General features: G+C 43.8%; 1 protein-coding gene and 1 long non-coding RNA gene across 2 annotated transcripts in view; one reads left to right on the top strand and one right to left on the bottom strand.

The window, feature by feature from the left end:
- The first annotated feature begins 488 nt into the window (after positions 1–488).
- Positions 489–26842, top strand: part of LOC116971089 (RE1-silencing transcription factor B-like) — a 37858-nt gene continuing 11504 nt past the window's right edge. Inside the window, exons 1-3 of the mRNA XM_033017923.1 lie at positions 489–609; positions 4276–5138; positions 23818–23901. Of these exons, the coding sequence (XP_032873814.1) occupies positions 4286–5138; positions 23818–23901 (937 nt within the window). The 5' untranslated portion in view covers positions 489–609; positions 4276–4285. The remainder of the gene's footprint in view (positions 610–4275; positions 5139–23817; positions 23902–26842) is intronic.
- LOC116971090 lies at positions 13337–26627 on the bottom strand. Its single transcript, XR_004411399.1, has 3 exons — positions 26617–26627; positions 24342–24347; positions 13337–13564 (listed from the first exon to the last, which is right to left on the bottom strand). It is a non-coding gene; the product is annotated as an uncharacterized LOC116971090 (long non-coding RNA).

Consider the following 26842-nt stretch of genomic DNA (forward strand, 5'->3'; position numbering starts at 1 on the left):
AGTGCAACCTGTGCTGGAGTCCCCGGTGATTTGGGGCGGGGGGCACGCTGTGCTGCACCGCCAGTTATTGGGGTGCCACCTGTGGAGTCCCCCTGCAATTGGGGTACAATCTGCGCTAGGGGCACGTTATTGGTGTGCACCTTGTTCTGGAGTCCCTGGTTATTGGTGTGCACCTTGTGCTGGCGTCCCAGTTGTTGGGGTGCAGCCTGTGCTGGAGCGCGTAGTGATCGGCGGGGAACCCTGCGCTGGAGCACCGGTTATTGGGGTGCACGTTGTGCTATTGCTGATGCACCCTAAGCTGGAGTCCCTGGTGATTGGGGTAAGTCTGCGTTGGAACGCCAGTTTTTGGGGTGCATCCTGCGCTGAGGCACCGGTTATTGGGGTGCACCCTGTGACTGGACTCCGGGTTATTGGGGTGCAGCTCTTGCTTTCCGCGGGCACTGCGCTGACAGCTGTGTTTCGCCGCGGCGCGCTGACGTCAGTGGCCTGCTCGGGCGGAAGACCTGTTGCTGGAGTTGGGCTGAAACTTTCGCTCGGCTCCTCGGTGTGAAGGAATGCGAGACGCCCAGAGTCGCGCAGAGAGCACCGCCGAGCCGCAGCGGACCGCAGGTGAGCCGAACCCAATACCGATGCCCAGCCCGAAGAGAGGAAGCCCCTCTCGGTGGCTCGTTCGGAGCAGAGCTCCGGAGATCGTGGCGCTGTCCAGGGCTGATTGCGGAGCAGGCCCGTCCTCGACCCCCCCTCCCCCCCGGAGGGGCAATGAAGGGAGTGGGCTAGTGGCTGGGCCCCACTCACCGGGTGTCTCCGTCTCCTTCTCGAGTGGAGTTTGTTTGACGGGGATAGGGTGGAGGGAGTTGCCCCGTCCCGTCCCCCCAAAACATCTCGGGTTCCGCCTGGACAGCGAGCGGTTCTGGAATCAACATGTCGGCCCGCGGAGCCTGACGCATACCAGCACCCAGTATACGAGATCCGCCAAGATCGCCTACTCCCCGCCACGCCACACTCCACGGTGTCAATGCACCCACGCTGTGCTGCAGTTCTGCTCCAACTCCCCGTATATCCTGCACACTCAGACCCAGTATCTTCTTCAATCACCCCCCCCACCACCATCTATTCCCTTCCCCCCCCCCCTCCGCAGTGCCCTCCCCACAACCTGTGCAGCCCATTTCCAGATCTCTAGCAACCCTTCCATACATTTTTAGCAGCAGTTCCCGAACCCCCTTTACATCCCCTCATTAACTTACATGCCTTGCACACCCACTCTACTTTGACCCAGATCTTCTGCAGCACTTCACCACCATCGTCCAGATCTGAAGTAAGGTCCTAACTGAAATATCATCTGGCACAGATGTTGGCAGACCCACTAAGTTCCTTATGAACTTTTTGTGTTCTATCCCAGTTCACCTACAGTCTATCCACCTATTCCCCAAATCTGAAGAAGGGCCTCGACCCGAAACGTCGCCAATTCCTTCTCTCCATAGATGCTGCCTCACCAGCTGAGTTACTCCAGCATTTTGTGTCTACCTTCGATTTAACCAGCTTCTGTAGTTCTCTCTTAAACATTCCCCAAGTCTCCAGCTTACCCCTGCTGACAATCCCCAGTTTTCAAACCAATCCCTTCCCATACATCTATGCCAAACAGCCGCATCCTCCTCTCGCAGCACTGGATTCTACAGCACCACACTCCCACCTTACTCTGGATTTCCACCCACCCTTCTCCATTTTAGCAGGACATTTGACAAGATCCCACATCATAGGTTAGTCTGGAAGGTTAGCTTACATTGAATCCATGAGCTAGCCAATTGGATTCAAAATTGGCTTGGAGGACAGAATCATAGGGTGTTTTTTGTACATGGTTTCTAATTGGAGGCCTGTGATAGTGATGTGCTGCAGGGGATGGTGCTGTGTCCACTGTTTATTAACTGCATTAACGATTTTGATAAAACTGTAGTTGACATTGTTAGTAAATTTGCAGGTGACACATTTGGTGGTATAATGGACAGTGAAGAATAATATCTAAGTTTAAACAGGATCTCAATCAGTCGTGCAGGTGGACCAAGAATGGCAAATGGAATTCAACTGACAAGTGTGAGGTGTTGCAAGCTGGTGCAAGACTAGGGCAGATGTATGTCAAACAAGGGCAGGACTTGCACAGTAAGTAGTAGAGCCCTGGAGAGTGTTACAGAACAGAGATGGAGAAGGACATGTGTATGTTCCCTGAAAGTGGTGGGGTAGGAAGAAGTTGTATGGCATGCTTGTCTTTGTTGTGACATCGATGGTGACCATCCTTGGAATAGTATGCAGTTCTGGTAACCCAGCTATAGGAAGGGCGGTATAATTGAATTGAATACCTTTATTGTCATTCAGACCTTACGGTCTGGAAAGGTTGGAAAGGATACAGGTTGGAAAGGATACAGAAGACGTTATCCTGGATGTTACAGGGTCTGTGGGAGAGAGTGGATGAGGTGTGACTTTTTTTTTGGTGTTTAGAAGGCTGAGGTTTAACCTTATTCTAGTATAGAAAATCATGAGGATGTAAAGGATAGAGGACATAGGCCTAAGGTGAGAATGAGCTCAGGTCAATTCTTTCCTTCAGAGGGTAATGTGTATCTAAAATGAGCTTCCGGAGGAAACCAGCAAAGTAGTTACAATTATGACATAAAATAATTTAGACAGATGTATTGATAGGGTTTAGAGAGATGTGGCAAAATGCAGGGTAAATGGAACTAGCCTAATTTATCATGTTGGTCAGCATGGATGTGTTGGGGGTTGATGTGTTGAGAATTCTGACACTCCTCTGCTTCCTACCAGGAACAAATTCATCTTGCCTCCTCCCCTCCCAGACCTATGCGCACCCTTAATCTCTCTGTTTGGAAATCCTGATATAATCTGCCACATATTTGCTCCCTTCTCCGCGAGCCTTGGCAGACCTCCCTAGAATTCCTGCTCTCTCATCGAGTGCCACCTTGCCTCGATCTCTGACAGATTTCTGTGCTCCCCCTTGCAGACCCCTGCCCTCACCTCACCCACCCACCCCTCTGATTACCATCATCATCCCTTAGCCTACTTCCATCCATCCTTTGCATCTGCCAACTGTTGAATCCCTGTTTTCCCTTGCCCACAATTCCATCAGGCCCATCTCTCTCCTTTGATTCTTTTCCAACACCACAAACATCCACCAGGCATCCATCTTGCCTTCTCCAGAGCCACTTCTTGCATGATCATCTTCAGTTTTCCCTTCACAGTTCCATTCAGAACCCCACTTCTCATTCCTGGCAAACATATTCCTTCATTTTCTTTAATTTCACCTCCACTTAAACCTCCGGCTCTCTGAACCTTTAGTCACATTCAGGAAACTCTCCATCCATACCTCTGGTACTTGTAGACTCTATGCCATTAGGAGCTGCCCTCTTCTGCCCGATATAATCTGCACATTGTGTTTCCCGATCCATTGGGTTGCATTCTGTGCTCTCAAACCCTGCTTTTCTTCTGTCTCAGCCCACACATTGCCTGCCCAGTAATCTTCAACAGAGTCCTAACTTGGTTGATCGTTCTTCTCCCAATCCCAGTTTGTAAGATTCCATGGACTCTGCCCAATCCTTCTGTCCTTGTTCACTTTCCCCCAACATCGCCATCCCTGGATTTTCTCACTCCTTACCATGCCTTCTTAGCCTTCCCAATCTAAAAATATTTTCTCCCTATCATAATGTCATGGTCTTCCATTCCTATCACCATGGCTGGATCTCCCCCATCTCTCTACTCCAGTTGTCTCTTGGTACCTGAAGAGAAAGGGAGCACAGAAGGAATAACTTTCTACCCACTTCCTTCTTGGATCCACTGTTCAATTTGGAGAGTGTAAATGTACAGTATTTTAGAAAGTGGTTCACGCATGCTCAGAACTCCAGAGTGAACTTTTTAAACTTCAGAATATCAGTTATCATTGCTTAAGTAGTAAACTATCAAAATATCATTTTTTTTGGCAAGAATATAGATATTCACAATAGGTTTCTCAAGGAAAATTTAATCAATGAGATTTTATTAAATAGAATGTCATAATATATTACAAAATTGTGATATTGAGAAAATATTATAGATTTAATTGTGTGCTATGCTACATACATATAATCTCATGGTGTTCAATTGTTGAATTGGTCCCAAGTTATAATAATGCTAATGCAACAAAATAATAATTATCCTGCTTTATGGTTATAACTATTGCAGAAGTGAGTCATTTTTACAGTAAATCTCATATTATGTTGGTGTTTCTACACACAGAAAATTAAAGATGGCTGCACAAGTACTTGAGCAATCCAGTGGGACCAGCATGTTTTCTCACTTCAATATCGGGACTTCTTCCAGTGAGGAAATATGTGACTTTTCTTACCTCTCCAAGAATGATTTGACAGCAGCACCTCAGCTGGTTATGTTAGCAAATGTTGCCTTAACTGGTGACATAAGCTGTTATGATCGCCAAGGAGAGGAGGTACTGATGGCAGAATTGAAAACAGTCGACGATAATTTATCAGACAACGAGGAAGAATTGAGACCTGATGTAAATGACACAGTGCAATCAAAAAATGTAAATGCAGAACATCAAAGTGTACCGAATGTTGTGACAACGGATAGTTCAGAAACTTTGTCTCAAGACCTGAGTGCGGATACAGCAGAAGTAGTGAATCAGGGAAGCTTGGCAGACAAAGGAAAAAAGTCAAAACCATTTCGTTGTCGACCATGCGATTATGAAGCAGAATCTGAGAAGGACTTTGTGCATCATATCAAAGTACATAGTGCCAAAAAGTTCATTGTTGAAGAAAATGCAGAAAAACAAAGCAAATCCAAAGTTCCAGATCCTCTTCCAGACGAGGCAGATATTTCGAAAGGTCCCATTCGCTGTGACAGATGTGGCTATAACACAAACCGATATGATCATTACTTGGCACATCTAAAACATCATGACAAAGTTGGAGAAAACGAGAAAGTTTATAAATGCACCATCTGCACATACACTACTGTCAGTGAATATCATTGGAAGAAGCATTTGCGGAACCATTTTCCACGAAAGGTTTATACCTGTTCACAGTGTTCATATTTCTCCGACAGAAAGAACAATTATGTACAGCATATGCGAACACACACAGGTATGGCCTTGTTTATTCTAGAAAAACATCTGAGATGTGAGAGCTGTTTGCTGTTAATTCATGTAAGAATCATTTTATATCCCCTTTAAATCAATGAGGTATATTTCCAGTGCAGTTATAATTATTTAATTGAATCTTCCATGTCCACACAATCATAAAAAACCCAGTAAGTGATATAGGTATTAATTGAATCCATTTATGGTGGGATAGTTGATAGGAGTGTTGTTCAGACACAAGGAAAATTCCATACTTTTGATTTGGTTATTAACATAGGATCTTTTATTCAATGGGTGAATCGGATTGTGGGTTAACTTGAGCAGAATGCACCATGTGGCAGTGGTGCAGTCCCTCAGCATGCACTGAAGTACCACCCAAAGTCACGTGCTCAAATACATGAATGATGCCTTCTTTATTCAGCAATTAAACTATGGAATTGATTAAAAGTCTTTGCTCTGCCATTTTCCTAAGAATTACAAAAAAATGGATTTGAACTATAGTGCACATATATGTTGAAGCAAACAGTAAAACAAGGAGAATAAATTGTTCATAGCATATTTGGAACTTTTAATTGGAACTTTCAATTGCTGAATTGGAAGCAGTAACAATTTGATCTTGTCCCAAAATGTTTTGCTGGTGATTGTGCCTCCTGTTGTAATGAAGTTGTTGCAGCCAGTTTGCATCAAATAGGATTCCACAATTAGCAATGGAACAATTACCAGATAATCTCAAATAATTATGTTAATTTGTCATATTTATATTAACCAGGACATTGAGGGAATTCCTTTGCTTGTCAAATGATTTTGACAAGCGAAGGATGTAAATTTACCCTTGTGTGGAGCTTCAAAATTTCAAAAGTTTGAAATATTTTAGATGTTTTTCAGGTAGCTTTTTAAGTTGTGTTCTTGACCACTTAGTTTGTCAAAATCTTGAAACTCCTCGATGTTGGGAGGACCGGATCTGATACAAGATTTAAACAGATGGAAATTAAAATTTCAGATTTTGTCAGACCGGTTTGCCAAAGTAGTTCAGAGTGCAGCACTTCTCAAGTTTCTTTAAACTTTCCCCCTCTAACTTTAAACCCTCACCCTCTAATATGTCATGTTTCCACTCTGGGCAAAGGACTCTACCCTATGCATGCCTCTCATAATTGTATATACTTCTATCCGGCTGTCCTTCAGGGTCCAATGCTTCATAGAAAACAATCCAAGTTTGACCAGTGTGAAGAAGGGTATTGACCCAAAACATCACCTATTCCTTTTCCCCAGAAATGCTGCCTGACCCACTGAGTTACTCCAGCTTTTTGTGTCCAACTTCAGTTTAAACCAGCATCTGCAGTTCCTTCCTACACACTGTTTGACCAACCTTTGTTTATAATTCAAGCATTTCAATCCAGTTTCAGTTCAATTTTAAGAATCTTTCCAAACCTTCTCCTTAGTCCCAATATATCCTAATGGTGTGCCAACCAAAACTGCATACAACACATCTCATTTCCCCCACAACTTTCCTATTGTACCTTTGTCCTGTTGTACCTTTGACAATGTTCTTCATGGTGATAACTCCACCAATTTTCATGTTAGTTTCTTTAGTTTAATTTAGTCCAACATCATATAGCCTGGCTGTTTTTTATCGTGTTGTTTCTTGACCTGCTGATTTGGATGTGGAGGCCAGTTGAGCCTTATAGCTGGAATCCTTTCCTTAGCTGCCAAATTATGCTTGTGTGTTCCTTTCTCCAGTCCAGCTATCCAGGTGAGGATGTACAAGTGGCCAATGATAATTCTGCAGCTGTAATTTAGCAGTAGGATGATTTATTTTTGCATGGTCAGAGGATTCCCATATGAGGCATTGGAATAACAAAGGGCAAATGCTTACTTTGTAGATAGTAGGATCAATAATCAGAAACATTCCCAAGTTCTGATGTAGAAAATAGCAAGGAATATAATGATAGATAAATAGAGAAATTGTGTGAAAAATAAAATTAGAAGAACACTTGTTCATGTTTAATCTTAACCTTTAAATTGGATTGAAGCATTTCAATCCCAGTTCGTCATGTAAATTAGGGCGGGCACCGTGGCGCAGCGTTAGAGTTGCTCCCTTACAGCCAATGCAGTGCCGGGGATCTGGGTTCGATCCTGATTACGGGTGCTGTCTGTACGGAATTTGTACGTTCTCCCCGTGACCTGCGTGGGTTTTCTCCAAGATCTTCGGTTTCCTCCCACACTCCAAAGACATACAGGTTTGTAGGTTAATTGGCTTGGTAAATGTAAAAATTGTCCCTAATGGGTGTAGGTTAGTGTAATGTGCGGGGTTCGCTGGTTGGTGCAGGCCCGGTGGACCGAAGGACCTTTTTCCACGCTGTATCTCTAAACTAAATCCTTGGAACGCTAAAAAGTAATTTGGGCATTCAGTCAATGCAAAACTCACAAATTCTCCACTGAGCTGATATACTGTAGTGATTCTACCAATAACGGACAATGCAGCATTCTATATTTAGCACTGCCAAAAGAAAAACAACACTTAAAGTGCAATGGTAGTGGGGATGGGTCTTCAATGTGTGTCACAGCGCATGGTGTGGCATTACTACGAACAATAAAACAGGCTTAACCCTGAGATGTATGGCTGTCAAAAGTCTCTGTCAGATTGTAAGCGGACCATCATCCTTGAACAAAATACATGGTCTGAACAGTGGCATATTCATGACATAGCTGCTTCTTCCACAATAGCACTGGTAAGAGTAACTACCACCACAATTCTAATGAGCAGTAGGATACATCTGAAGTAATTATAACAATTTTCAGACAAAGGTACTGAAGGCAACAGTCCTACTCTGCTTCTTTTCGGCTTTATCTTGACAATTTGGTTTAACAGTGGTATTCAAAACAAGCAAAGTACTCGGTATGCAATGAAAGAAACAACTGTCAGCATTATAACCTCAGCTCTGGATACATGCTTCTCCCATTTTAAATGATCTACTTAATGCGGGAAATTGTTCAGTTATTATTTACTTTTCCTCGGCATGTTTGAGTAACTTCCACCCTCTCAACAGATGAATGGATCAAGAGTTACCCAATAGGCAAAAATCTGTTTCTTCTGCTCAGTTTGTTTGAAAGTTCTTGGGTCTATAGTTCACCCTAGTATTTGTTAATGCCTTTATGGCACTTGGTGTATTAATAAATCTTTGGTAACTATGTTTACCCTCATCTTCAATGCATTTGCTCTAGAACTTTCTCAAGCACTATTTATTAACATGTACTGCCTTTTCTGCTGTTTACATGTGAATCCCTGCTCCCTTTGAGATTTAATCAACCAATTTATTTTCCTTATTTATTTGATGTGTGTAGACCATGTTTCTTTGTGATGAACCTCCTGGTTTTCATTGCATCTTTTAAGGGTAGTCAGTTTGTCTCCTATTAACATTTCTGTTATTCATGTCAATTTTCACCATTTCATTGAATTACAAAATTGTAAAGATCAGTCCTGGTTTCAGGTCTCTCTGGTATCTCTGTCTTATCGTTAAACTTCAGCCTCTTATGTTGTAATCCGCAGAATCCTTTCATAGATTCCTTAAAAAAAACATGCTGAAGAATCAGACGTGTATTGTGTCTGCCAGCTTAGTATTTTATTTAATGAATATGCATTTACTTGGTTGAATTAAGTTTTCCATTTCCATAACTTTCTATAATTTTCTTGTTTTCACATTTCCTTAATATCAAATTGCATCATTTTAACATGGTGTGAGTGATTCAGAACAGACCCCTCTTGTTGATGTGGATTTTCATAGCATTAGTAATGTCTATTCAGTTTTGGCCATTTTGTAGTTTAAACTTGGAGCATTAACCTTTATCAGAGGTAGACAAAAATGCTGGAGAAACTCAACGGGTGAGGCAGCGTCAATAGATCAGTCAACCTAGGTCTGCACTTCATCCTCCAACACCTAGACGACCAGGGGACCTATGCAAAGATTTTGTTTGTGATTTTTAGCTGTGCATTCAACACCACTGTGCCAGAACTACTACATTCCAAAATCTCCCAGTTTACTCTGCCTGAACCCCTCTGTCAGTGAATCACCAACTTCCTGACAAACAGGAAGCAGGATGTGAGGCTGGGAAAGCACATCTCAGACCCGCAGCCCCTCAGCACTGGAGCACCGCAAGGCTGCGTACTCTCTCTACACCAACGACTGCACCTCCACAGACTCCTCTGTCAAGCATCTCAAGTTTGCGGATGACACAACCCTGATTGGACTGATCCACGATGGGGAGCAATCTGCCCACAGACAGCAAGTGACACAGCTGGCGTCCTGGTGCCATTGCAAAAACCTGGAGCTCAAGACGGTGGGATTCATTGTAAACTTTAGGAGAGCTTCCCCTCCCATCCCCCCCACTCACCATCAACAACACCACAGTCGCATTTGTGGAGTAATTTAAGTTCCTTGGAACCATCATCTCCAAGGACCTTAAATGGGAGGCCACCATCGACTACATAGTCAAAAAGGGTCAACAGAGCGTGTACTTCCTGCGGCAGTTGCGGAAACACCATCTGCCACGGGCAATGATGGTCCAGTTTCATACTGCCATCATAGAGTCTGTCCTCACCTTTTCCATCATGGTCCGGTTTGGCTCAGCCACCAAGCATGACATCTGGAGACTGCAACGCATCGTTTGATCGGCCGAGAAGGTTGTTGGCCTCAACCTTCCCCCCCCCCCCCCCCCCCATCGATGAAGTGTACACTGCAAGGGCCAGGAAGCGAGCGGGTAAGATCATCTATACCCCTCTCACCCGGGCCACAAACTCTTTGAAGCACTTCCCTCTGGACTGTCTAAGCTGCCACAGCTGGACATAAAAACAGCTTTTTTCCACAAGTTGTAGCTCTACTCAACAGCCAAAAGTCTGTAGCCTCCTTTTGTTCTGGTATTTTATTTCATTCATCACATATTTAAATTATAACGTTTTATTTTTAATTGTCAACTGTATATCTTGTTGTTACTTGCGAGCAAAGAACCAAGGCAAATTCCTTGTATGTATCCAAGGAATAGAGTGCCAGCCTACTCAACCTCTCCCTATAGTTCAGACCCACAAGTCCTGGCAACATCCTTATAGATTTTCTCTGTACCCTTTCCAGCTTGACAACATCTTTCCTATAACATGGGGCCTAGAACTGAGCACAATACTTTAATTACGGCCTCACCAATGTCTTGTATAACTGCAACATGACCTCCCAACTTCAATACTCTGACTGATGAAGGCCAATGTGCCAAAAGCCTTTTTGATAACCCTATCTACCGCCGACTCCACCTCCAAGGAAGCATGCACTTGCACTCTTAGATCCCTCTGCCCCACAACACTCCCCAGAGCCCTATCATTCACTGTGTAGGTCCTGCCGTGTTATACTTCCCAAAATGCAACACCTCACATTTTTCTGTGTTAAATTACATCAACTATTCCTCAGCCCACCTGGCCAACTGATCAAGATCCTGCTGCAATTTTTCACAACCATCTTCACTATCTGCAAAGCCATCCACTTTTGTAACACCTGCAAACTTGCTAATCTCGCCATCTACCTCTTCCAAAGCATTGATATAGATGACAAACAGTAATGGGCCCAGCATCGAACCTTGAGACACTCTACTAGACGCAGGCTTCCAGTCTGAGAAGCAACCTTTCACTTTCATCCTCTGCTTCCTTCCATGAAGCCAATTTTCTATCCATTTAGCTATCCCTCCATGGATCCCATGCAATCTAACCTTCCAGAGTAGCCTACCATGTGGAACCTTGTTGAATACTTTGCTGAAGTCCATACACACACACGCACACGCACACGCACACACAATATATATTATGTGTGTGTGTGTGTAAAACATCTACAGCTCTGCCCTCATCAACCGTATGGTCACATCTTCAAAAGATTCAATCAGATCTGTGGGACTCAACCTCCCACTTCCAAAACTATGCTGACTATTCCTAATCAGCCCTTGATCATCTAAATGTATTTATACCCTATCCGTCAGAATACTCTCTAGTAACTTTTCAACTACGGATGTTGTCACTGGCCTATAGTTCCCAACATTATCCCTGCAGCCCTTCTTGAATAGAGGCACAATATTTGCCTCCCTCCAGTCTCTTCTGGCACCTCTCCTGTTTTTAATGACGACTCGTAAATTTCAACTAGGGCTCCTGCAATTTCCCCTCTACTTTCCTACAATGTCCTCGGATATATCTGATCAGGCCCTAAAGATTTGTCTACCTACATACACGATAGTACTTTCAGCACCTCTTCGAACGTAACACTGATTGTTTTCAAGACACCACCATTGAATGCCCCAAGTTACTCCGTCCTCCTGTTTTTCTCCTCGGTTACAATTGTTCTTGACATACAGAGCTTATTTGTTTTTGTCCAATCCCAAACCTTGAATACGTATTATTTTCCATTATTTAGATTTGGTTACAATTCTAGAGAAAAACTTTTTCTAGCTCTGAATTTTTTGAATATATATACACTTTACAATATAACATAATACAGCATGATACAACAGTATAGCATAAAAACTGGCCCTCCTGCCCACAAGGTCTGTGCTGAACATGATGCCAAGACCATCTCTAATCTACCTGTGCATTATCTATATCCTTCCATTTCTTACTTATCCATATGCCCATCGAAAAGCCTCTTAAGGGAAGAAAGATTCTAAGGGGAGTAAGAGGCAACCGTGGCTGACAAGGGACGTTATGGATGGAATAAAACTAAAAGAAAAGGTGTATAACATAGCAAAGAGTAGCGGGAAGCCAGAGGATTGGGAAACAAAGGACAACAGAAGGTAACAAAAAGGGCAATACGGGGTGAAAAGACGAAGTACGAGGGTAAGCTGGCCAAGAATATAAAGAAGGATAGTAAAAGCTTCTTTCAGTATGTTAAGAGAAAAAGATTAGTATAAACAAATGTGAGTCCCTTGAAGGTAGAAACAGGTGAAATTATTATGGGGAACAAGGAAATGGCAGAAGAGTTGAACAGGTACTTTGGTTCTGCCTTCACCAAGGAAGACACAAACAATCTCCCAGATGTACTAGAGGACAGAGGATCTAGGGAAACAGAGGGACTGATAGTAATTTGCATTAGGCAAGAAATAGTATTGGGTAGACTGATGGTACAGAAAGCTGATTAATCCCCAGCGCATGATGGTCTGCATCCCAGGGTACTCGAGGTGGCTCTAGAAATCAGCATTGGTGATCAAATCCTGTGGATTGGAGGGTAGCTAATGTTATCCCACTTTTCAAGGAAGGAGCAAGAGAGAAAACAGAATTATAGACCAGTTAGCCTGACATCAGTGGTATGGAAGATGCTGGATTCATATATTAAGTAATAATGGCGCATTTGGATAGCAGTAAAAGGATTGGTCCAAGTCAGCATGGATTTATGATGGGGGAAATCCTGCTTTACTAATTTTCTGTAATTTTTGGGGGATGTGACAAGTAAAATGGATGAAGGAGAGCCAGTGGATGTAGTGAATCTGGACTTTCAGAAAGCTTTTGATAAGGTCCCACACAGAAGATTAGTGGGTAAAATTAGAGTACAAGGTATTAGCGTTATGGGGATTTGCATGGATAGAGAATTGTTTGGCAGACAGGAGACAAAGAGTAGGAATAAACGGGCCTGTCTGAATGGCAGGCAGTGGCGAGTGGAGTGCCGCAAGGCTCAGTGCTGGGGCCGCAACTATTTACAATATATATATATATTAATGATTTAGATGATGGAATTAAAACTAACCGTAGCAAATTTGCAGATGACACAAAGCCACAGTGGCTTGCAAACGTTTTCATACCCCTTGAACTTTTCCACATTTTGTCATGTTACAACCACAAATGTAAATGTATTTTATTGGGATTTTATGTGATGGACCAACACAAAGTGGTGCATAATTGTGAAGTGGAAGGAAAATGATACATGGTTTTAAAATTTTTTTACAAATAAAAAACTGAAAAGTGTGGCGTGCAAAGGTATTCAGCCCCCCTGAGTCAATACTTTGTAGAACCACCTTTCGCTGCAATTACAACTGCAAGTCTTTTGGGGTATGTCTCTACCAGCTTTGCAGATCTAGAGACTGAAATTTTTGCCCATTCTTCTTTGCAAAATAGCTCAAGCTCAGTCAGATTGGATGGAGAGCGTCTGTGAACAGCAATTTTCAAGTCTTGCCAGAGATTCTCAATTGGATTTAGGTCTGGACTTTGACTGGGCCAATCTAACACATGAATATACTTTGATCTAAACCATTCCATTGTAGCTCTGGCTGTATGTTTAGGGTCGTTGTCCTGCTGGAAGGTGAACCTCCGCCTCAGTCTTAAGTCTTTTGCAGAATCTAACAGGTTTTCTTCCAAGATTGCCCTGTATTTGGCTCCATCCATCTTCCCATCAACTCTGACCAGCTTCCCTGTCCCTGCTGAAGAAAAGCATCCCCACAGCATGATGCTGCCACCACCATGTTTCACAGTGGGGATGGTGTGTTCAGGGTGATGTGCAGTGTTAGTTTTCCGCCACACATAGCGTTTTGCATTTAGGCAAAAACTTCAATTTTGGTCTCATCTGACCAGAGCACCTTCCTCCACATGTTTGCTGTGTCCCCCACATGGCTTGTGGCAAACTGCATACGGGACTTCTTATGGCTTTTTTTCAACAATGGCTTTCTTCTTGCCACTCTTCCATAAAGGCCCGATTTGTGGAGTGCACAACTAATAGTTGTCCTGTGGACAGATTCTCCCACCTGAGCTGTGGATCTCTGCAGCTCCTCCAGAGTTACCATGGGCCTCTTGGCTGCTTCTCTGATCAATGCTCTCCTTGCCCGGCCTGTCAGTTTAGGTGGACGCCCATGTCTTGGTAGGTTTGCAGTTGTGCCATACTCTTTTCATTTTCGGATGTGGATTGAACAGTGCTCCGTGAGATGTTCAAAGCTTGGGATATTTTTTTATAACCTAACCCTGCTTTAAACTTCTCCACAACTTTATCCCTGACCTGTCTGGTATGTTCCTTGGGCTTCATGATGCTGTTTGTTCACTAATGTTCTCTAACAAACCTCTGAGGCCTTCACTGAACAGCTGTATTTATACTGAGATTAGATTACACACAAGTGGACTCTATTTACTAATTAGGTGACTTCTGAAGGCAATTGGTTGCACTGGATTTTATTTAGGGGTATCCGAGTAAAGGGGGCTGAATAGTTTTGCACGCCACACTTTTCTGTATTTTATTTGTAAAAAAATTTGAAAACCATGTATCATTTTCCTTCCACTTCACAATTATGCACCACTTTGTGTTGGTCTATCACATCAAATCCCAATAAAATACATTTACGTTTGTGGTTGTATCGTGACAAAATGTGGAAAAGTTCAAGGGGTATGAATACTTTTGCAAGCCACTGTATGTGACAGTGTGAACTGCGAAGAGGATGCTAAGAGGTTGCAGGGTGACTTGGACATGTTGCGTGAGTGGGCAGATGCATGGCAGATGCAGTATAATGTAGTCCAAATGTGAGGTTATCCACTTTGGCGGCAAGAACAAGGAGGCAGATTATTATCTCAATTGTGTCAGATTAGGAAAAAGGGAAGTGCAATGAGACTTGGGTGTCCTTGTGCACCAGTCACTGAAAGTAAACATGCAGTTACAGCAGGCAGTGAAGAAAGCTAATGGCATATTGACCTTCACAATGAGAGGATTTGAGTATAGGAATAGAGGTCCTTCTGCAGTTGTACAGGGCCCTGGTGAGACCACATCTCGAGCATTGTGTGCAGTTTTGGTCTCCTAATTTGAGGAAGGACATTGTTGCTATTGAGGCAGTGCGGCGTAGGTTCATGAGGTTAATCCCCGGGATGGCGGGACTTGTCATATGCTGAAAGATCGGAAAGACTGGGTTTGTATTCACTGAAATTTAGAAGGATGAGAGGTATCTTATAGAAACTTATAAAAGGACTGGACAAGTTAGATGTAGGAAAAATGTTCCCAATGTTGGGGGAATCCAGAACCAGGAGCCACAGTCTAAGAATAAAATGGAGGCCATTTAAAACTGAGATGAGAAACTTTTTCACCCAAAGAGTTGTGAATTTGTGGAATTCTCTGCCACAGAAGGCAATAGAGACCAATTCACTGGATGAATTTAAAAGAGAATTAGATAGATCTCTAGGGGCTAGCGGAATCAAGGGATATGGGTAGAAGGCAGGCACGGGTTACTGATTGTGGATGATCAGTCATGATCACAATGAATGGTGGTGCAGGCTCGAAGGCCCAAATAGCCTCCTCCTGCACCTATTTTCAATGTCTATGTAAATGCCAGTATTATATCTGCCTCAACCACCAACGTGCAGAACATTCTAGGCACTCACCATCCTCTGTGTATAAACAATTGCCTCGCACATCTCCCCTAAACTTTGCCCCTCTTATCTTAAAGATGTGCTCTCTAGTATTTGATTTTTCCAATCTGTGACAAAGTTTCTGACTGTCAACCCTATCTGTGCCTCTCACCTCTCAATTTTATACATCTCTGTCAAGTCTTCCCGGAACCTCCAGCGTTCCAGAGAAACCATACCAAGTCTGTCTAACCTCTCCCTGTAGCTAATACCCGTTAATTTAGTCAACCTTCTGGTAAACCTCTTCTATACCCTTTCCAAAGCCTTCATACCCTTCCTGTAATGGGGGTGTCCAGAACTGCACGCAATGCTCAATATGTGGCCAAATCAAACTTCCTATAAAGCTGCATCGTGACTTCTTGACTCTTATACTCAATGCCCCAACCTATGAAGGGTGTCTTCCTAATTTTTGTATTTTGTTTTTATGAGTCAGTTGAAATATGGGTTCATACCTATCAGTTGACTTATTTCTACACTTATGATTCCCAATGACATTGGCTCCCTTTCCTTATGATGTATAATGAACCATTTTCAGTGCTGCTTTGATGATCTTTACATCTGCTTTGGTTTAGGTACACATCTGTTATAGTCATAAAGTCATGAAACTATGCAGCATGGAAACAGACCCTTCAGTCCAGCTTATCCTTGCCAACCAAGTTGCTTAACTGAGCTAGTCCCACTTAGCCATCTCCCTCCAAATATTTCCTATTCATGTACCTGTTGAAGAGTCTTATAGTTCAAGAGTTCAAGAGAGTTTATTGTCATGTGTCCCTGATAGGACAGTGAAATTCTTGCTTTGCTTTAGCACACCAGAACATAGTAGGCACGAATACAGAACAGATCTGTGTGTCCATATACCATTGTATAAATATATACACACATGAATAAATAAACTGATAAAGTGCAAATAAACAGATTATGGGCTATTGATTTTTCAGAGTTTGTCCGAGCCGAGTTTAATAGCCTGATGGCTGTGGGGAAGTAGATATTCCTGAACCTGGTCGTTGCAGTCTTCAGGCTCCTGTACCTTCTACCTGAAGGTAGTGGGAAGATGAGTGTAAGGCCCGGATGGTGTGGGTCCTTGATGATGCTGCCAGCCTTTTTAATAATAATAATAATACATTTTATTTGCGGGCGCCTTTCAAAGTCTCAAGGACACCTTACAGAAATTAACAAGAGAGAAAAAACATATAGTCCGAGTAAAATAAATAATAAGGACATCACCAATACACAAATTAAAGACAGAATTCGCTCCAAAGACAAAAAATCAAAAACACAATGTGAAGAGAGAGCAGCGGCAGCTAAACCGCGCCAGCGTCCATTCTCCCTTCCGACAGCCATCTTGGACACAAACTAACATATTCACATTACACACAAAAAATCATCCCCCCACAATGGTTACCATTGTGGGGGAAGGCACAATGTCCAGTCCCCATCCCCAGTTCTCCCAAAGTCAGGCCTATTGAGGGCTCCGCTATTGCCTTTACGGAGGCCCGATGTTCCTGGCCGTTCTGGCCGGGTGCTGTTGCCCCGGCGTCGCGAGAGTCCTCTCAGCGGCTGGGCCACCTGGAACGGCCACTTCCTAACTGGGGACCGCGGCTTCCGAAGCCGACAAGGCCGCGCCGGTTTGGAGCTCCCAGGCTCCCGATGTTAAAGTCGGCGCTGCCCGCTCCGCTCCGCAGCCCCGCAGCCCGGAGGTGTTGATCTTGGCGGTCACAGCTCACCAGAGCTCCAGCGCGTCGATCCAGCGCGGCGACCCAGGCAAGGCATCGCCCGCTCCGCACCACGATAGCACTCCAGCGCTGTGCCGCCACCGAAGCCGAGTTGCTGGGCGGTCCCCGCCAGGAAACGGCGCTCCACGCCCGCTGGTAGGCCACGAGGACGGGTCGACGGGGCAGCCCGGAGAAAAAGCTGCCTCACCGACCAGGTAGGGACCTAGAAATATTGTTACCCCCTACCCCCCCACATTAAAAAGTCTATCTCTCCCACAAACAAGGCACAGGACTCACTAAAACTGAAAAAAAAAGTGAATTAAACGGACGGCTGCTGGTTAGCAGCCGTTCCCCAAGATGGCTCCTCCTCCACATGAGGCAGCGACTGTGATAGATCCCCTCGATGGATGGGAGGTCAGAGCCGATGATGGGCTAGGCAGTGTTTACTACTTTTTGTAGCCTTTTCCGCTCCAGGGCGCTCAAGTTTCCGAACCAAGCCACGATGCAACCGGTCAGCATGCTCTCTACTGTGCACCTGTAGAAGTTAGAGAGAGTCCTCCTTGACATACCGGCTCTCTGTAATCTTCTCAGGAAGTAGAGGTGCTGATGAGCTTTCTTTATGATTGCATCACTGTTCTCTGACCAGGAAAGATCTTCAGAGATATGCACGCCCAGGAATTTGAAGCTCTTGACCCTTTCCACCATCGACCCGTTGATGTCCACAATCCATCCTCCCCCTTCCAAAGTCCACAATCAGTTCCTTGGTTTTGCTGGTGTTGAGGGCCTGGTTATTGTGTTGGCACCATTTGGTCAGTCGGTCGATCTCACTTCTGTACTCTGACTCGTCCCCATCAGTGATATGTCCCACAACAGTGGTATCGTCAGCGAACTTGATGATGGAGTTCGCACTATGACCTGCTACGCAGTTATGAGTATAGAGTGAGTACAGCAAGGGGCTAAGCCCGCAACCTTGAGGTGCTCCCGTGCTGATTGTTATCGAGGCTGACACATTTCCACCAATATGAACTGTCTGTGGTCTGTGAATGAGGAAGTCGAGGATCCAATTGCAGAGGGATGCGCAGAGACCAAGTTCTGCGAGTTTGGTAACCAGCTTGGAGGGGATGATTGTATTAAATGCCGAGCTGTAATCAATGAATAACAGCCTGACATATGAGTTTTTGTTGTCCAAGTGGTCCAGAGCGGAGTGGAGAGCCAGTGAGATCGCATCCACCGTTGATCTGTTGTGGCGGTAAGCGAACTGCAGAGGGTCCAGGTTTTTGTCGACGTAGGAGTTGATTTGCACCATGATTAACCTCTCAAAGCACTTCATCACCACAGACGTTAGTGCCACTGCTCGATAAGTCATTGAGGCACGTCACCTTGCTCTTCTTGGGCACCGGTATAATTGATGACCTTTTAAAGCAGGTGGGAACCTCAGACCTCAGAAGTGAGAGGTTGAAAATGTCCATAAAAACTCCAGCCAGTTGGTCCGCACAGGTTTTTAGAACACGACCGGGTATACCATCAGGTCCAGGTGCTTTTCGAGGGTTCACCCCTTTGAAGGATTTTCTGACGTCGGCCTCTGTGACTGACTGAAATACCATCACAGCAAATGGGGGCTTGAGAAGGCACATCAGTATTCTCCCTATCAAAGCGTGCGTAAAACGCATTGAGCTCGTCAGGGAGTGATGTTTCGCCGACATTCGAGCTGCCTCCTGATCTCGCCTTGTAGGAGGTGATTGCATTCAAGCCTCGCCACAGCTGCCGAACATCCGTCTCATCCTCCAGTTTGGAGCAGAAGTCCCTTTTGGCCTTTTTGATGGTCTTACCAAGGTCGTATCTGGACTTCGTGTAGACCACTGTATCATCAGACATGTCTGGTCTTCAGAAGAGTGCGGATCTCATAGTTCATCCAAGGCTTCTGATTGGGAAACACTTGGAAGGTTTTTGTTGGGATACAGTCCTCCACACATTTCTTTATGAAATCTGTAACGACTGTGGCGTATTCGTTCAGGTCTGTTGCCGAGTCATAGAAACATAGAAATTAGGTGCAGGAGGAGGCCATTCGGCCCTTCGAGCCAGCACTGCCATTCATTGTGATCATGGCTGATCGTCCCCTATCAATAACCTGTGCCTGCCTTCTCCCCATATCCCTTGACTCCACTAGCCCCTAGAGCTCTATCTACCTCTCTCTTAAATCCATCCAGTGATTTGGCCTCCGCTGCCATCTGTGGCAGGGAATTCCATAAATTCACAACTCTCTGGGTGAAAAAGTTTTTTCTCACCTCCGTCTTAAATGACCTCCCATTTATTCTAAGTCTGTGGCGCCTGGTTCTGGACTCGCCCAACATTGGGAACATTTTTCCTGCATCTAGCTTGTCCAGTCCTTTTATAATTTATCTGTTTCTATAAGATACCCCCTCATCCTTCTAAACTCCAGTAAATACAAGCCTAGTCTTTTCAATCTTTTCTCATATGACAGTCCCGCCATCCCAGGGATCAATCTCGTGAACCTACGCTGCACTGCCTCAATCACAAGGATGTCCTTCCTCAAATTAGGAGACCAAAACTGTACACAATACTCCAGATGTGGTCTCACCAGAGCCCTATACAACTGCAGAAGAACCTCTTTACTCCTATACTGAAATTCTCTTGTTATGAAGACCAACATTCCATTAGCTTTCTTCATTGTCTGCTGTATCTGCACACCGACTTTCAGTGACCGGTGTACAAGGACACCTAGGTCTCGCTGCACCTCCCCCTTGCCTAACCTAACCCCATTGAGATAATAATCTGCCCCCTTGTTTTTGCCGCCAAAGTGGATAACCTCACATTTATCTATATTATACTGCATCTGCCACACATCTGCCCACTCACTCAACCTGTCCAGGTCACCCTGCAACCTCCTAACATCCTCTTCACAGTTCACACTGCCACCCAGCTTTGTGTCATCTGCAAACTTGCTAGTGTTGCTCCTAATTTCCTCTTCCAAATCATTAATATATATGGTAAACAGTTAATATATATAGTAAAAAGGACCCGTTCACTCCTACTCTTTACTGCCGGTCTTCCAACCAATTTTCTATCCATGTCAACACCCTACCATATGCTCTAATTTTAGTCACATCCTCAAAAAATTCCAGAAGATTAGTCAAGCATGATTTCCCTTTCATAAATCCATGTTGACTTGGACTAATCCTTTTACTGCTATCCAAATGCCCCATTATTACCTCTTTAATAATTGACTCCAGCATCTTTCCCACCACCGAAGTCAGGCTAACTGGTCTGTAATTCCCCGTTTTCTCTCTCGCTCCTTTCTTGAAAAGTGGGATAACATTAGCTATCCTCCAATCCACAGGAACTGATCCTGAATCTAGTGAACATAGGAAAATGATCACCAATGCGTCCACTATTTCTAGAGCCACCTCCCTGAGGACCCTGGAATGCAGACCATCAGGTCCAGGGGATTTATCATCCTTCAGTCCCATTAGCCTACCCAATACTATTTCACGCCTAATGAAAATATTTTTCAGTTCCTCTACCCCCTTAGACCCTCTGTCCTCCAGTACAATTGGGAGATTGTTTGTGTCCTCCTTAGTGAAGACAGATCCGAAGTACCTGTTCAACCCTTCTGCCATTTCCTTGTTGCCCATAATAATTTCACTCGTGTCTGCCTTCAAGGGACCCACATTTGACTTTGCTACTCTTTTTCCCTTAACATATCTAAAGAAGCTTTTACTGTCCTTCTTTATATTCCTGGCCAGCTTCCCCTCGTACTTCATCTTTTCAGCCCGTATTGCCCGTTTTGTTTCCTTCTGTTGTCCTATGAAGGTTTCCCAATCCTCTGGCTTACGGCTACTCTTTGCTGTGTTATACATCTTTTCTTTTAGTTTTATTCTATCCCCAATTTCTCTTGTCAGCCACAGTTGCCTCCTACTCCCCTTAGAATCTTTCTTCCTTTTTGGAATGAAATGATCCTGCGTCTTCTGTATTATGCCCACAAATTCCTGCCATTGCTGTTCCACCGTCATTCCTGCCAGCTCCCCTCTCATGTCTTCATAGTCCCCTTTGTTCAACTGCATCACTGCCACTTCCGATTTAACCTTCTCATTCTCAAATTTCAGATTAAAACTAATCATATTATGATCACTACCTCCAAGCGGTTTCTTTACCTCGAGTTCTCTTATCATATCTGGTTCGTTGGACAACACTAAATCCAGAATTGCCTTTTCTCTGGTCGGCTCCATTACCAGTTGCTCTAAGAATCCATCTCGAGGCATTCTACAAACTCTATTTCTTGGGGTCCTGAACCAACCTGATTTTCCCAGTCTACCTGCATATTGAAATCCCCCATCACCACAGTGGCATTACCTTTGTTACATGCCAGTTTTAACTCTTGCTGCAACTTACACCCTACATCAGGGCTACTATTTGGGGGTCTGTAAATAACACCAATTAATGTCTTCTTGCCTTTACAATTTCTCAACTCAATCCACAGTGACTACCTCGTCAGTCCCTATGTCTTCCCTCGCAAGGGACTGAATTCCCTCCCTCACCAGCAGAGCTACCCCCCCTCCTCTGCCCATCTGCCTGTCCTTTCTATAGGATGTATAACCCTGAATATGAAGTTCCCAGGCCCGATCCGCCTGCAGCCACGTCTCAGTAAACCGTGAAACTGAACACAGAGCATTCCCTCAGCTCCCTTTGATAAAGCAGCCTTGCCCTTAAGTCCCAGGACACATTGCTTCAGCCTTTCTCATCTGCTTTCACAGGTGGTTATTTTACATAAATGAAAATAGAAAATAATGGTGCTTCATTGGAACAATATAAGAGAGTGGGACCAATGGATGGAGGGTAACCATATATAATGAGTAAAGAATACAGTATATAGACACAAAATTTGGAGTAACTCAGCAGGACAGGCAGCATCTCTGAAGAAAAAGAATGGGTGATGTTTTGGGTCGAGAGCCTTCTTCAGATTGGTTAGGGAAATATCCCATTTCCATAAGTATTCAGACGATTTGCTATGACACTCAAAATTGAGCTTAGGTTCATTCTATTTCCATTGATTATCCTTGAGATGTTTCTACAACTTGATTGGAGTCTACCAGTGGTAAATTAAATTGATTGGACATGATTTGGAAAGGAACACACCTGTCGATATAAGGTCCCACAGGTGACAGTGCATGTCAGAGCAAAAACCAAGCCATGAAGACGAAGGAATTGTCCGTAAACCTCCGAGACAGGATTGTGTTGAGGCACAGATCTGGGGAAGGGTACAAAACAATTTCTGCAGCAGGTTCCCAAAGAGCACAGTGGCCTCCGTCATTCTTAAATGGAAGAACTTTGGAACTACCCGGATTCTTCATAGAGCTTGCTGCCCAGCCAAACTGAGCAATTGGTTAGGGAGGTGACCAAGAACCCAAATGTCACTCTGACAAAGCTCCAGAGTTCCTCTGTGAAGATGGGAGAACCTTCCAGAAGGACAACTATATTTGCAGCACTCCACCAATCAGGCCTTTATGGTAGAGTGGCCAAATGGAAGCCACCCCTCAGTAAAAGGCACATGACAGCCTGCTTGGAGTTTGCCAAAAGGCATGAGAAACAAGATCCTCTGGTCTGATGAAATCAAGATTGAACTCTTTGGCCTGAATGCCAAGCATCACGTCTGGAAGAAACCAGGCACCGCTCATCACCTGGCCAATACCATACCTACGGTGAAGCATGGTGGTGGTAGCATCATGCTGTGGGGATGTTTTTCAACGGCAGGAACTGGGAGACTAGTCCGGATAGAGGGAAAGATGAACGAAACAAAGTACAGAGAGATACTTATGTAAATGTGATATTTCAATTATTTATTTTTAATTTGCAAAAAAATTCTAAACACCTATTTTGCTTTTTTTATTATGGGGTATTGTGTGTAGATTGATGATTTAAAAAAAAAAAGTGATTTAATCAATTTTAGAATAAGGCTGTAACGTAACAAAATGTGGAAAAAATGAAGGGGTCTGAATACTTTCTGAATGCACTGTATATACTGTTGTTGGAAATCCTGAGGTTTTATGCATTATGTTATAGCTTGCAGATACATAGCAGTTTCCAAGGCATCCTATATCTTATGAATTTTAAACACCCACATTTTGTTCATTTTTTAACATATTGGAAATGATAAGCTGAGCACGTGACTTTGGAATGTGCTACACAAGTGTAATGATGTCACTGAGTTGATGAAACAATGCACCATTTGCTTGAGAAGATTCTGTGTAAACAGGCCTTACAGCTTTTAAACTTTTATCGTAGAGGTGCATTGGAGAGTGCACTGGATACCTTGAAACTTTGTTCCTCTGAATATGCTGAGTTGCTGATAGAAGATTTATTGAAAAAAAGTGACCGCAGCCAGTAAACACCCTTTTCCAATTCCAAGGTACACACAATAGAGTGAGAGCTATGGCAAATATTAAGTTGCCTCGAAAGGCTGAATTGGGTGATGCTCCTTGAGCACGGTTTGGATAGCCGTGTGTAAAGTTTTCAACCTCGTAAGTAGAGTAGCATTCTTTTTTTTAATTTATATGTTTGTTTCACAGGTGAACGGCCTTACAAGTGTCCACAGTGTCCTTACTCAAGTTCTCAGAAAACCCACCTGACCAGGCACATGCGTACACATTCAGGTTAGTATAATGAATGATGAATGGGTTCAAATGTTCACATTTCAGATGAATTAATTGAAGAAATATGTGTCCTTACAAAAATAATCAACATTTCAAGGAATGTGGGTTCAAATCCTGCCATGCAATTTTACTATTTAATTTTTTTTATGACAAAAGATCTTAAAATAAGTTGGTATCAGAAAAGGTGACGATTGAGCCATTGGTTTGCTGTAAAACCCTAACCAATGCACTAATGGCCTTGCTGATTTTGGCCTCTTCTATCACCACAGTTTCACATTAGCATTGTAGAACACTTGCACTTTGTCCACAATGGCTGTGTTGTGTTGTGCCAGGGTGTGGCACAACACAAACTGGAAAATTGAATAAAGAACTTTGTATATTCCGCCTGGATGGTCTACAACCCAATAGTAAAAACATAGAATTTACCAACTTCAGGCGACCCCTCTCTGTGTGTGGGAGGTTCCCCTCTCTTTCTCTCATTCTGATCCACCACCAGTCCTTGATTTTTGATGTAGGGTCTTGACCAGAAATGCCGTTAATTGCTTTCCTAAACTCGCCTCTCGACTCGCTACATTTCTCCAGCATTTTATTTCTCACTTTACATTAGCATGGTTGTGAAGTGCTATTATGACTGCCATTTGAAGTAGTCTAGCATGTCATCTGTTTATATCAAAATTTCTACCAGCAGTCAACATAAGGATGGGCCATCTTCTAGAAATGGTCAACAAATGTAGACCTGCAAATTCCTGAGTCTTAAATTTGTTTTTAACCTGAGGTTCATCAACTCTCTGGATATTATTTTCAATTAAAATTTGGCTTTGTGTTTCAAATACCCAACTTAAATTATATCTCTGATGCTCAACCTTGGATTGCAAAAGTCGCAAGCAATTCAACCTTAGAATAAGCTAGGTCAGGCCTCTTCTGCTATTTGATGGGCACAAATATATAAATGTCATTGGGAACAAAAGCTTTGATTGATTTTCACTAACCCCAAATTAGTGCAGGTCATTTATCAGCAGGTTTCTGATTTGGAGTGACTCCAGGTCACTGAAGCCGGACTCAGACCACTCTGCCTACACGCATCTCAGTTTCCAGTTTAAGTAGCTGCATGATCACATCTGCCGATTCCTCGCCCTCTCCACTAGTCACTCTGCCTGTTTCTGCTAAAAGCTTTGTTCTTCATAAGTGGGATTGGCTAATATATGACTTCATCTACTTTATGCATTGTCTGCAACCAATACATTTCTTGACAATCTTTGAAATGTAATTTGTTGTTCTTAATTATTTATGTTGTGTTTGAACATGTATAGCAGATATCAAGCTTTTTTCTTTCTGGAATTAATCTATTTGATTTATCACTGAAAAGGGCGCATAGAGTAATTTAAGTACTTTGATGACTTCTTCTATATTTTTCAGTGTCGTTTTACATTTCTTTGGTCGGGGTTGCATATTATTACATTTTACAGATTATTTCCACTTTTAGAATATTCGAGGGGCATTCTGGAACGCAAGTATGGGTGTTGTGGGCCGAAGGGACTGGTTTCCAGAGGGCTAGTATGGACATTGTGGGCCAAATGGATTTTTGGGCTGGCAGCTCAGTCACTCAGGCCTGGTAGGCTGGTGGCTCACTCAGGCCTGGTGGGCTGGCAGCTCAGTCACTCAGGGCTGGTGGGCTGGCAGCTCAGTCACTCAGGGCTGGTGGGCTGGCAGATCAGTTACTCAGGGCTGGTGGACTGGCAGTTCACTCACGGCTATTCCTTGAAATTCCATTTCAAGCAGGATGCAGGCCACTACATTCAACTTCACAGCATTTCAAGCAGAGTGGAGGCCACCACATTCAACTCCATAGCATTTCAAGCAGAGTGCAGGCCACCACATTCAATTTCATAGCATTTCAAGCGGAGTGCAGGCCACCACATTCAACTCTACAGCATTTCAAGCGGAGTGCAGGCCACCACATTCAACTTCATAGCATTTCAAGCGGAGTGCAGGCCACCACATTCAATTTCATAGCATTTCAAGCGGAATGCAGGCCAGCACATTCAATTTCGTAGCATTTCAAGCGGAGTGCAGGCCAGCACATTCAATTTCGTAGCATTTTAAGCGGAGTGCAGGCCAGCACATTCAATTTCGTAGCATTTCAAGCGGAGTGCAGGCCACCACATTCAACTTCATAGCATTTCAAGCGGAGTGCAGGCCACCACATTCAACTTCATAGCATTTCAAGCAGAGTGCAGGCCACCACATTCAACTTCATAGCATTTCAAGCAGAGTGCAGGCCACCACATTCAACTCCATAGCATTTCAAGTGGAGTTCAGGCCACCACATTCAATTTCATAGCATTTCAAGTGGAGTGCAGGCCACCACAATCAACTTCATAGCATTTTAAGCAGAGTGCAGGCCACCACATTCAACTTCACAGCATTTCAAGCAGAGTGCATGCCACCAAATTGCCAAACAACTCATTGCATTGTCATTAAGGGCTAACAAATCATTTATTGCAAGTACATTGCAGATTCACAGCTCAGTTGATTCACAGCTTAGAATCACAGTTGTGGACTCTCCCTCACGATCTTCCAGAGTGACTGACTCGGGTCTAGGCATCCGGGGCTTTATAGTCCTGCCCCCCCCCCTCCCCGAAAGGGGTGTTACCTTCCTCATGGTAATTGACAGGCGAGAGGACCAATCAGCTGATCTCAAGATTTTTTAAACACTCATAACTTTTTATTTTTAATCGATTGGAAAATTCCCCGGGGCTACCTCAGCGGAAGAAGACTGTGAGTAAGATGCCCCAAAATCATAGTGATATTTGGTAGCGATTTTTCCTAAAATCAATATACAGCACAGTTCAAGATGAGACTTTTAGTTATATAGATTATTCATTCGCTCCTTTTACCCCATCCTCCGCCCTATCCTCTCACACATAGCCCCCAACTCGCA

The sequence above is a fragment of the Amblyraja radiata genome, chromosome 3 (genome assembly GCF_010909765.2).
Source record: "Amblyraja radiata isolate CabotCenter1 chromosome 3, sAmbRad1.1.pri, whole genome shotgun sequence".
In the NCBI taxonomy this organism is placed as follows: domain Eukaryota; kingdom Metazoa; phylum Chordata; class Chondrichthyes; order Rajiformes; family Rajidae; genus Amblyraja; species Amblyraja radiata.